The following is a 12,300-nucleotide window of genomic DNA, read 5'->3' as shown; positions in this document are numbered from 1 at the left end:
ACTGAATCTCGATATAATACTGAAGTCAGGGATCAATTTAAAAGGGCTACGTGGAGAGGATTCATGGCTTTTATGGGGTATCTAAAGCCCATAGAGGAGAAGTAGCTGGGCACTTTGGGGGGCATGTCCTGTCACGGGAAACTGGCACAAATCGCAGGATCGCAAGGATGGGACAGGGCTAAATGACACGTTTGTGCATCATTTAGCCCCGTCCCTTCTATACGAAGCCTCAATTCCCGAAAATTAACCCCCCATCCTGCCCACTTCATTAGGGAGTGGTTGGGTTGTGGAAGATCTGGACACAACTTCCTAGGGTGCGGGGGGCTACCCAAAAATTCTGGAGCTTCCCACAACTTCCGGGAGAGTAGGTAAGGAGTCTGATGACACATAAGGAGCATGTGGAGAAGGCTGATGGCACGTAAAAGAGTCTCCTGTTACTTTAGGGGCTCGTAATATAGTTTGGTAGCACATAAGGGGCACGTGGAAGAGTCTGACGGTACATAAAGGGCACGTGGAAGAGTCTGATGGCATATATGGGGTATGTGGAGGAGTTGGATTGCACATAAGGAGCATGTAGAAAAGTCTGATGGCACATAATGGCCATGTGGAAGAATCTGGTGGCACATGGAAGAGTCTAAGGGGTAGATTTATTAGTGAGAGTTTTTAGAAAGTGAGATGTTGCCCATAGCAACCAATCAAATTCTAGCTATTATCTTCTAGAAGGTGCTAGTTAAATGTTAAGTTGAATCTGATTGGTTGCTATGGGCAACATCTCCATTTCTAAAAACTCACTTTAGTAAATTTATCCCTAAGTTTTGATGGGGTGTTAAAAAACACCGTTGCTATCCATGGGTTTACAAATGATCAAACTAATGGTATTTTGGTCCAAATCCCTTAATAAAAACAACCCAAAAACCTGTTAAAACTAACCTGCTGTATAAAATACTATGCATCTGTATCAGGGGAAAAACTATGGGAGACAATGGAGGCGCTTGCCGCCTGGCGCCAGCACTGAAGGGGCACCTCCTCCATTGCCCACAATATAATCACCCCACTTAGAGCTGTAAATGTGTACCCGGAGTGTACTGTCACAGCCGCTCAATACATCTGTTCGGCACCTGAGAAGCTACCATAACCATATACTAGTAGAGGGCTCTGTGTCAGCTGCCACTTCCATCTATCTATATTGCCTGTTCCTGCTCATTGGTGTTGCTGCTCCTCAGCAACTTCTTATGCCAGTGAGACACATCCGGCGCCCCCCTCACCCACAACTCACGTCCCACTCCTCCCCGGCAGCAGCTCTAGCCGTAGACCCATGCAGCTCTAGCCGCAAACCCATGCAGCAGTCCCGGTGCCTCCTCTCACCCACAACTACCCATCCCACTCCTCTCTAGCCACAGACCTGTGCAGTGGGCCCAAGCATAAGCGTGGCTGCAGGAGCTGGATGTCAACAAGGATGCACCATACGGAGTTGCAGTTAAGAGTGCTTGGTAGGCGGGGGCCTGGGGCACCAGCGACTGAGTCTGGGGGCAGATCTTTAGTGGAGCAACTTCCCGGAATGTGAAGCAATCGGCAGTAGACTGGGCATTTTGTGATTTGTAGTCCCACCACAGTGGCAGTCTTCTAGTATCTTATCTCAAACTCTGTCCTCAAAGCCCCTACATCAAGTGGTTTTCCTCTCCATCAGGGGTATCAGGAGGTTTCCCCACCCACATCAGGTGGTTTTTACCTCCACCAAGGGTATCCGGAGGGCACCCCACATCAGGTGGCTTTCGTGTCCTTCAGGTGGACTCTTAGCCCCATGCTAATTGCACTATACAGGTCACTATCTTATATGTGACTAATACATAGCTGTATATACTCCTAATTAAACCCAAGGCTGTAGCTGAGGTGAGTCTTCATACAAACATTCCTCAGTGCAGTCCCATCTTAATAATAGACAATGTTGCAATGTTATCAATATCCTCCTGACGAAGTCCAGCCGCAGAGGCAGTAGTGACGAAATGCGTTGAGGCTGTGGTGACCCCCGCTATCTGGGACTGCTATATCAAACAGATAAGCTCTAAAAACATCTTTAAATTGTAATTGTGTTTTTTTTTGTGTGCTATGTGTGTGTAATTAAAACATTTTTTGTAATATACTACACTATGCAAGCTTCTTTTTCTCCCCATTTATAATCCCACCTGGAGTGTATTAACTGTGCCACACTATAGAGTGTTTTGACCAAGGATACATCAATATATGCCTATTTATTAGGCACACACGGTACGCTTTATAAATTATTATAAGTGTGCAGCTAATGGTACAATTTACTACACTATAAAACGCTTGATCTCACCTCTTCTATTTTCATAAATTTGTGGCTGTATTAACCATCCTAAACCTGGAGGAAAGTTCTACACTAAAACGAACGTATATCTGCGGACCAGGAACACATCATTATATGCCTGTATATTAGGCACACACGGTACGCTTTGTAATTTAATATAAGTGTGCATTCAACTACAAAATTTACTATACTATAAGGCGCTCGTTCTCACCTCTTGTATTTGCATATATATATATATATATATATATATAATAATTTATATTTTTTTAAATCTTTTTTTTTTTCATCAGCATCACACACAGGGCCTGATTCAGCATTCCACTTTTGGGAATTTGCACAAGCGCCAGACCCGTTCTGCGCATGTGCAGAACGGAGACTGTCAGTGATTGACAGTCTGCTGCCGTTTGTGGGCAGGGAGGGGGCGGTGATGCCCTCTGTTTACAGTAACGAAGGTGTGTTGCCGCCGTTGCGGGGGGGGGGGGGGGGAAGAAACCAGGATCCCAGTCAGGTGACGGAGATTTCTTGGTCTCTTCCTCTAAACTGTGGTGGCTCGCAGCGGGACCCCATAGGTCACGGCAGCTGGCCGATGGATCGCAGATTAACCGATACGGAGTTGGACAACGCAGCTTGGTTAAGTAATGCACTGGAGGCGTGATGCCTCCTGCTGCATTACTATATCTGCAAGGGTCGCAATTGCAAAGCTGCACGCAGATTCCTTACAGAGTCAGGCCTACAGTACACAAAAGAAGTGTTACATAGGCAATCGTAAAGAAATACAGAACATGAATTGTAGAGAGAACAACATTTTCCATTAAGTCACCAAGAAATAAACAAGACACCTGATTCTAAACGTATGACTACTTTGGTCACCAAAATAAAAACATAATAACATAGTGAGGAAGTGCATGAAGATATGGAGATACACCTACATGTCAGAGCCCAAACTGATTGGAAGGTTATCATCTAGCACGCATAGTGAATACCAAGTGGTATTTCTCAGACATTGATAAATGTGAGCTTGCAAATCCCTGGTGATAATATTAATATAACCCTCAAATGTCTCAATAAAGATTTCCACTTTTTTTTCTCCTTGTGAAACAATGTATTCACCACAATCCATACGAAAAAACATGAAATGCTCCATGTATAACCTAAATATGTGAGAATGAGGCTGAATACAGGTTTGCAGAATGTATATTTGCAACAAAAATTAAGAGAAGTTTATGGCAACACCTAGTTATAAGTTGGTTATGTGGTGTCACCCCATAAATTGTCCATTCTGGAGTTACTGGCACATAATTTAATATGCACTATGGCAGATATTGTGGTCAAACTTCCGAAAATTATATTTTCAAAGGTTTGACCGCTCACCACATATTCATTAAGCTCCGGAATGCGATACATTCCAGGGATTGAATGCGGTAGGCCACGCCATCTTTAGGAAGCATTGCCCAATAGAAGCAAATGAAGGAGCCATTGAGAATTTTCTGCGTTGAGATATGTTTGTGTTATGGAAGACAATTAGAAATAATTATATGTATATGTACTTGCAGTAATGAGATGGCAGGAATGATTACAGGTGTTTAGGATGTCGGTGAGACTAATGGAATGGTACTATGACAACCACTGTGCTACTCCACTCTGTGCCTTAGTATAGTCTAACTCCTCCCTCAGATAATAGTAACCACTAACCATGATATAAGGCTCTACCAGTAAAAGAGGCAAGAGAAGATGATTCGAAAAATTGCTGCAATCTGTGACCGAGAATACATGTATTACAGCACTTACACAATGTTGGGCCTGTAAAAGCCTATCATGTAAGCAATCACTGGAAACATTTCAACTGCCTCAGAAAAAGTAAGCGGTCTCTGCTTATTGGCCAGTACTTCATGTAGGTGCCAGAGAGTAAACAGATCGGAAGCCATGCTGTACTGAAGCTCTAGGTCTCATATGAAGGGTAGGTGTATGCATTTATAGGCACAAGTCCGTATTTGTGAGAAGATGCCAGATCCAAACCTGCCAGGTTGATAGTTTTAAATGGTTGATACACATAAGGTCGACAAAAAAATGGTCAACACATTTTTTTATGATTTGTCAACATTTTTAGGGTGAGGTTTAGGCACTTATGGGTGGGTTTAGGTTAAAGACAAAAAACAAATAGGTGCGCTAACTGTTCAGTTGCTGTCTAATATAAAAACCTGCAGCTGACACCAGAGGGGCTTCTGCACTATGCCCTCAAAATAGAATAGAAAAAAGAGAAATGAGATATCTGCGCTGGTAATTATATATACATATGATAACTTTATAGTAGAACAAATATAAATAAAATGTATTCAATTGTGAACTGCAGTTCAATAAAACATACACACATGTAACAAGTAATTGTTAAAAATTATTGCCATGAATGATACAAACAACCAGATGATTGGGGTGGTTAATTCAGAAAAATTGTATCCAATTTTTCCCAACGGCTAACTTAATATCCAGTGAAGCAAAATAGGCAATTGACAATATTGTTTGTGCAAAAAGGGCTGCCCAATAATCTATAGCTGATCAGTGTCACAGGTCACTCTCACATCCCAATATGTAAAGTCCGTAGACTACAACTCCTTACCCCACAGAGGCTCGCAGGAGAAAAATGTAGCGGCAGTGATGTTCAGCTGAGTCACGCCGTTCAGGTGACTCATGTCCGCACTTAGGGTGGATAGCGGAGATCCGTTGGTGAAAGGTGCAACGTGGTGCACAAAGGGTGTTGATGTAAAGCTGGATGGTGCTAATGGAGCGGCTCCTGTACACACCGTAGGTGGATGGGCACCAGCCCGTATGGAGAGGACACCGCGGCACAGGAGCTCCAAGAGGAGACGGAGACCAGCAGTAATCAGTAGGCACGTGTCCGTCCTGACAAGCGCAGGAGCCCGGCGGCTGAATGAGATAGAGTCAAATAGCTGCTGGGTGCTGTATTGGCTGCCGGGAGCTAAGCACATGGGGATCCAGATGGCTTAAACGGGGAGCCCGGATAGCAAACACTTAAGCAAAGTGTATAGCAGGAGTGTATGATGTGGTCGGCAGTTCACTGGTTCCTTGACGCGTTTCTCCACTATACAGGGGTTTTCTCAAAAGGCAAACAGCATGTCAATCCTCTGTAAGGAGGGCCTTTTAAACTCAATCTAAGTATGCAATTAGTGATCATTGTATCCATCTGTGTGGCTGACTTAATACAGCCCTCTACTGCTGATAGATACATTCCACTCCCCACAGAACGGTATATATCATTTTATAACATAGACACAATTATTTATTGTATAGACACAAAAGGAGACAATAAAAGAGACAATAAAAAGGAGACAATAAAAATGATAACCAGTAGATAATATAATATATAAATAAATATACAACAAAATACTAACAAGTCTACAGATATTAATATAAATAAAAAAGTAGAGGCATCCTAGATAAAGAGAATATGCATAAATATCTCTCTCAGGGTCCCTCACTTAAGCCATCAGTTGGCTATACTCCAAATTAACAAAAACAGATTATTAATAAATGTCACCTGAAAACCTATATATAAACCAGACTAAATACATGACTGCAAGTGTACACGTATATAAATATATATAACAACTATTCTATATAAAAAGTATAGAAAAAGTATAAAAAAGGTATATGAGGTATAAAAAAATATATAAACCCAAATATGTGCTAAACACCACTGTTAATCAAAATCCATGTCTATTGTTTCATTAAGACCATCTGGGCTCATGGTCCGTAATGTGAGGATCCAAAAGGACTCTCGCATACATAGTCTGCGGAACCGGTCCCCCCTCTTGATGTGGGTGCTATGTGTTCAATACCCACAATCGTGAGTGATCCTGGATCTTTGGCATGAACTGTACTGAAGTGTCTAGACACACTATGTTTCTCAAAGCCATTAATGATGTTCCTCCTGTGTTCACAGAATCTGATCTTAAGGGATCTGGTGATACAGCCTACATAATACAGTCAACACAAACACTCCAACAAGTAAATGATATAGGTACTATTGCAATTTATGAAGGATTTGATTGAAAAAACTTTATCAGAATCTTTAGTCGTAAATGTAGAGGTCCTATGTCTAATGGAATTACATGTAATACAACGAGTGTGTCCACACTTATAGCACCCAATTAATTTAGGCAATAGAATCGATGCATTGGAACACGCTGACATTTCTCTTCTGTTTTTACTTTTATTTGTATTCAAATTACCATTCGAAAAAAAGCTAGGGGATAATATATTCTTTAAATTATTTGCTCTTTTAAAGATGACCTTTGGACCTAGTCCAACCTGTGATTTCAAAAGAGGATCCATCTGCAGAATCTTGGAATTAAGTTTAACAATGTTCTTAATTTTATGTGCACAACAATTAAACTTAGAAACAAAAATATTTGATTTGTCAAAAACATTTTCATCGTTTAAGATACTTTTGCTTCCTCTATCTTCATGAACTAATAGATCATTGCGATTAATCTTGGATACTGACTGCACTGCATTTTTTAATATTCTATCAGGATAATTCTTTTCTTTGAATACTTCCACTAGTAAAGTGGATTGTTCATCACAGGACGTATTCCTTGAACAGTTGCGACGAATTCGTCGCAACTGTCCGAAAGGAATATTATCCAATCATCTCTTGTTATGATTACTATGATAATCTATGAAATTGTAGGAATCAACCTCTTTCCGATAGGTACAGGTCTCAATCCGATCGTTAATCACATCAAGCTTGATATTCAAGAAGGTAATACTGTTGGGGTGACAAGTGCTTGTGAATGTGAGATTAAAGTTATTAGAATTTAAATGCCTAATAAATTCAGATACCGTATCATCATCACCATCCCAAATAAAGAATAAATTATCAATAAAACGTCGATACAGGACCAGGTTCGCACCGAATCCGCCACCCCACACATATGAGTCCTCAAACCGACCCATATAGAGGTTGGCGAAACTCGGCGCAAACCGGGTCCCCATCGCAGTGCCCATACATTGTAAATAAAATTGTGAATTAAACAAAAAATAATTATGTTTAAGTATAAATGAAATTGATGACAAAATGAACTCACGCTGTCTCCCTGAGACGACATCATCACGCATTAAGTAGAACTCTATAGCTTCCAATCCTCCCTCATGAGGAATATTAGTATAAAGTGAACTTACATCACAAGTCAAAAACCGATAATTAGACTTCCATGTTATCTTGGATAAACAATTCAAAAAATCTGTAGTGTCTTTAAGGTGTGATCTCAGGGAGGCAGCGTGTGGTTGTAAAAAGTGATCTACATAAAATGGTAAATTTGCTGTTAGTGACCCTACAACAGTTATTATGGGACGACCCGGTGGACAAATTAAGTCTTTATGTACTTTAGGAAGGTGATAATAAGTGGAAATGATGGGGTGAATACAAAATAAAAAATCTAATTCCTTCCTGGATATCACACCATCATTGAGTGCCTCATCAAGCAACAACTTGAGCTTTTTCTGAAAGCAGATGGTAGGACCAGGGGGAGGGTGTGATAGTAGGTCCCATCTGAAAGGAGCCGCATAGCCTCCTTTAGATAGTCACCTACATCTTGTTTCACTACCGCTCCCCCCTTATCCGCTGGTTTAATGATTAGTGTAGAATCAGAGGACAGTTCTCACAATGCTACTAGTTCACGATTAGACAGATTTTGTTTATATTTGAAAGAATCCTGTTCCTTTTCACACATTAATCTAAAATCATCTAAAGTTTTTTTTATAAAACATATCTATGCAGGGTTTAGATTAGGCTGCCACTAGGGAGAGGGGTGTAGACCATTTTTGTGTTGACTATTCAAACATGTAAACCTTTTGTCCCTGTCTGCCTTTTGCAATGTCGACCTATTGCATGTCGACTATCTGGTGTTGACCCATTGACTGTAGACCTTTACATTGTTAACCTTTTGTACCACACTTTATTTAAGACTCTTAATCCAATCATGCTTTTTACCAGTGTCATCTTAGCACTAGTTGCAGTATAGAAGATTTTGGTTCCAATGACTCCGTACCCGCTTGAAGTCTGCAGCAGGGCCGGAGTAAGGTTTGTGAGGGCCACAATTTTTAAGTTTCTGATTGCACCAGACACCATATATGGCCTTGTATGGTAATTCAATGAACCCCACAGTAATCACTTCTTCTCATTTGGAAAAATGGGGGTGCTACTACGGACAAGAGTCATATCACAAGTAGACAGAGAAAAGAAGAAATGTCCATTGCAGTGCACTAAACAAAAATGATACATAAAATATAACTTTTATTAATATAATTAATATCTAAAGACTAAAAAGCGAAATATTAAAAAATGGAGATAATGTGTGTAATGTAAATGAAATGTGTTAGAAAAATTGCGTGCACTCCTATTACACTAAATGCCCTGATGTTAGTATCAATAACCGGTTGGTATAAATAAATATATAGAGATGATAATGTTGCTTTAAAGATATATATATATTATTATAAATTGGCCACACCTGGGTATAATGTGTGGCCCCTATATTGTACAGAATTTATCTCAATCTGAGTGACGTCAAAAATATCATCCTCTGGTGACTATCATATTATAAATTATCCCTCACATCACATATCTAAACAAATAATGGTAGTATACACTGTTACAATTACAGTGTTAATGATTAAATTTGTGTGATGTGTTTTCACACATGAGACCAGTAGGGTTCTCTGTACATAAATATGAGGTTATTTATTTCTATTGTTAAACCCAATGCTATCATAGCATGTCCACTGTGTAGCTCTTCTCTATAGTTGTCACTCTCACAGTGATGAAGTCCAATGCCACTGTCCATACGGTGGACATTCCACCGTATAAGATATCATACAACTTCACATAGGACTATATATATCTCCCACACCAAACTTTATAGCTCATTTCATATATCCCATATCATGTATTCTCCCATCATTATATGTAAGGGTATTCATGGGAAATAGTTTCTGCAAATTCTGGATGTCTTAGTTACCACTATCCTGCTTTATTCATAGAGCTCTATGTGCTGAAGTGCCTGTCCGGAGGGGTCCCTCCGTGGCACAGCACTGCACTGAGTTATTATATCAGCAGTAGTTCGTGTAATGGGTGATATTAGTACATATTATTATCATTTACCACAGTTTAAGATAGAAAGGTTTAACAGCAATAGCTTCTTATCACTTGTGCTATAATGCACACATCTCTATATACTAGCAAACAGTTTCATGCTGGTCACGCTGCAGTTTACATATACAGGGTAAGTATTCCACATTGTGCTGAGCTGACTAGCAGAATATCATATTAGGACATGATAGTGTACGGAGCACCGCTAACCTTGAGGTTTGTGAGGGCCCAAGGGCAACTAAATAACATTGTCATTATGATATGCTGGTGATGTTATTAAAAATTCTAATGTGTAGCTACTCCCAGCACCACAAATGTGTTAAACACAGTGCAGTGCCCTTAGTTCACTTTGTGCCACACAGAGGGCCTGATTCAGAACCGCTCGCGAGCGCTGGCAAGCGGGTCGATGTTGCCCAAGTGCGCATGCGTGAGACCCAAGCCGTCGTTATGGGTCTCTCACCAAAGGGGGCGTGCTGTCGATGTTGATTGACAGCACGCCCCCTTTGGTGGGCGTGCCGGGGGCGTGGCTGCCCAGACGGAGGCGTTCCCATGGGAACGCCTATCGTCTGGGGCCGGCCCCACTGACATCACTAGTGATGTCAGTGGGAGTGCTTTTGGCTCTGATAGAGCCAAAAGCACTCCAGGGCTTGCGGCAGCAGGACCCTACTGCAGGGTCTCGTCGCAAGCCCGATGGTCAAGACCATTGCGACCATCATTTTGGCCGCTCGCTATAGCTGTGGGTGGTCACCCACAGCTATGCGAGCGGCTAGGAGGCTGCTCCAAATAGTAAGAGGGCCGGTCCTGATTCAGAGCGAGCGCTCTGTCAGAGCGTCCGGCTCTGAATCAGGGTCAGAAACCCTACATCTCATTATGCAACAGTGCACCCCATGCTGGTGATGTAGTTAGGTGTGGGCCCCCACTCCCTCTCTTTCCTGTGTATGAGGGCCCCCCATGTGTCAGAGCACCATTTTGTTAATCCGGCAATGGAATCTGTAGAAGTTTGTGGAAGAGCATACATTTTTTTGGATGCTGCCTACTCTGTTTAATTGCCTTAATTGAAAGTTAATGTATTGGGATCAATAGCATGTCCTCTTCACCCACCCTCTGCAAGCACTGTTTACCCACTTACCTCACTCTGCAGCGATCCACAGGCTAGCGCTGCTACGTGCCGGCGCTGGTAGCAGTGGACGCTTGAAGCTATCCCCAAGCGCCACTGAAACCAGCCAATCAGGCGGAATGCAGCACAATCCGGGTCATCGTGACCCGGATCACGCCATTTACACTGCAGGGTGACACGGGAACGACCTGTGGTCAACCCTTCAAACTACCAGATAGACCCCAGGTGGATCTATTTACACAGACAAAAATCCTGGGTTGATGCATGTTCACATGCATCCATCCGGGATTTTTGGGTTGGTGTAACGGGTATAAGATGCATACAACACTGAATCTCCCTTAGTTGTTCATAGTTGCATAAGGATGCCTCAGATACATTTGCAGTATGATAAATTGCAAATCTCGTCCGCAAAATTGCAATGCAATTGTGTTTGACTTATGGAAATTTTCCTAAAGCCTGTTGGTAATCAACTTAAAATGGCATACATCACTATTTTATTAGCACTCCTATATTTTTTATTCTAAAATTATATATCATCATTTTTCTTATTTATCTAACCAAAATGAACGTTAATTAGCAACAAAAACCCAGTAGATCTGTTTTATTCTTCAATAAAGTAATTCACTGTTATATCTTTTAGGAACTTTCAAAAACATTCTATATAATTGTTTAACTGTGACCTGTTTTGCACAAATGCTTTGTTTTATATGTAATCGGTTAGTTTGCATACATTAACTTATTAAGAGATTAAACAATTGTGTTACTTCATTGTTATCTTTCTTTTGGTTTGCAGATAATTTAAGAAGAGATAGAGACTTCTATGACATGTCAGTCTCAAAAATGGAAAAATATCTACTTATATTTCATATGTTACTGGCCTGTGCTACAAAAGTAAGTAATGTATGATAATATATAATGGCACAATATAAGAATTCTCAAGACCAATCCATATTGAATTCTGAAAGCACCTGTGTGGGAATATTTATGCTGTTTTGACTCTGTCTGCTCTATCTCACTAGGGTGTATGGGAGGAGCACATAAGCACTGCAAGGTGGGAGAACAGCCTTAGAAAAAATCACGGTCTACATAAGGCCAAAACCAATGTATGAAAATTAATTTGTTAAATTGTTAAAAGTGCCACCCAAGGGGGCAAGGTTTAAAATATGTTTCTTGCAGTGAATTCCTGGTGAAAGCGGTCACCTGCATTGGTAGGAAAGGAGAAGCAGGTGACAGCTTTGACCAGGACACAGAGGACAGTGCTGACAGAGTGAAGAATTCCTGACAACCTATATATTTATATATTCCACCGCCTGTTATTTTTTGAGATCTGTTAAAGCAGCCAGCTGGCGAATTTCTGTTACTTCAGTTCATTGAATTATTCACTGCATGTTTTATCTGGCGTTATGGATGGAGAGTGAGCGCGGGCTCCATCAATTTAAGCCCATTTCGGGTCTTTAGGGAGTCTAGCCACTGGTCCTAGAGCAATTGGTAACTCAAAGTCTTGATGAATGAGATAATTAATGTGATAAAATAGGCTTCTCTTAACAAGATGCATTGCTGGTCAATACACTTTCCGAGGGTCACACAGACTCTTTCAAAAATACTAACTAAACATCTAAACGTGCACAGTCAATATATTTCAACATATGTTTCTACAATTTTATAACTGCGCACAGCGCCGGAATT

At 41.0% G+C, this 12,300-nt stretch overlaps 1 protein-coding gene across 1 annotated transcript in view; it reads left to right on the top strand.

Annotated features, from left to right (window-relative positions):
• The window catches only part of CALCRL (calcitonin receptor like receptor), a 196,064-nt gene that overhangs the window by 18,983 nt on the left and 164,781 nt on the right, over nt 1-12,300 (top strand). Inside the window, exon 2 of the mRNA XM_088451049.1 lies at nt 11,408-11,505. Coding sequence (XP_088307175.1) covers nt 11,440-11,505 — 66 coding nt within the window. The 5' untranslated portion in view covers nt 11,408-11,439. The remainder of the gene's footprint in view (nt 1-11,407; nt 11,506-12,300) is intronic.

Source organism: Taudactylus pleione, unplaced genomic scaffold, assembly GCF_031769625.1.
Source record: "Taudactylus pleione unplaced genomic scaffold, aTauple2 ptg000536l, whole genome shotgun sequence".
In the NCBI taxonomy this organism is placed as follows: domain Eukaryota; kingdom Metazoa; phylum Chordata; class Amphibia; order Anura; family Myobatrachidae; genus Taudactylus; species Taudactylus pleione.
This window is presented reverse-complemented; position numbering and strand designations above follow the sequence as displayed.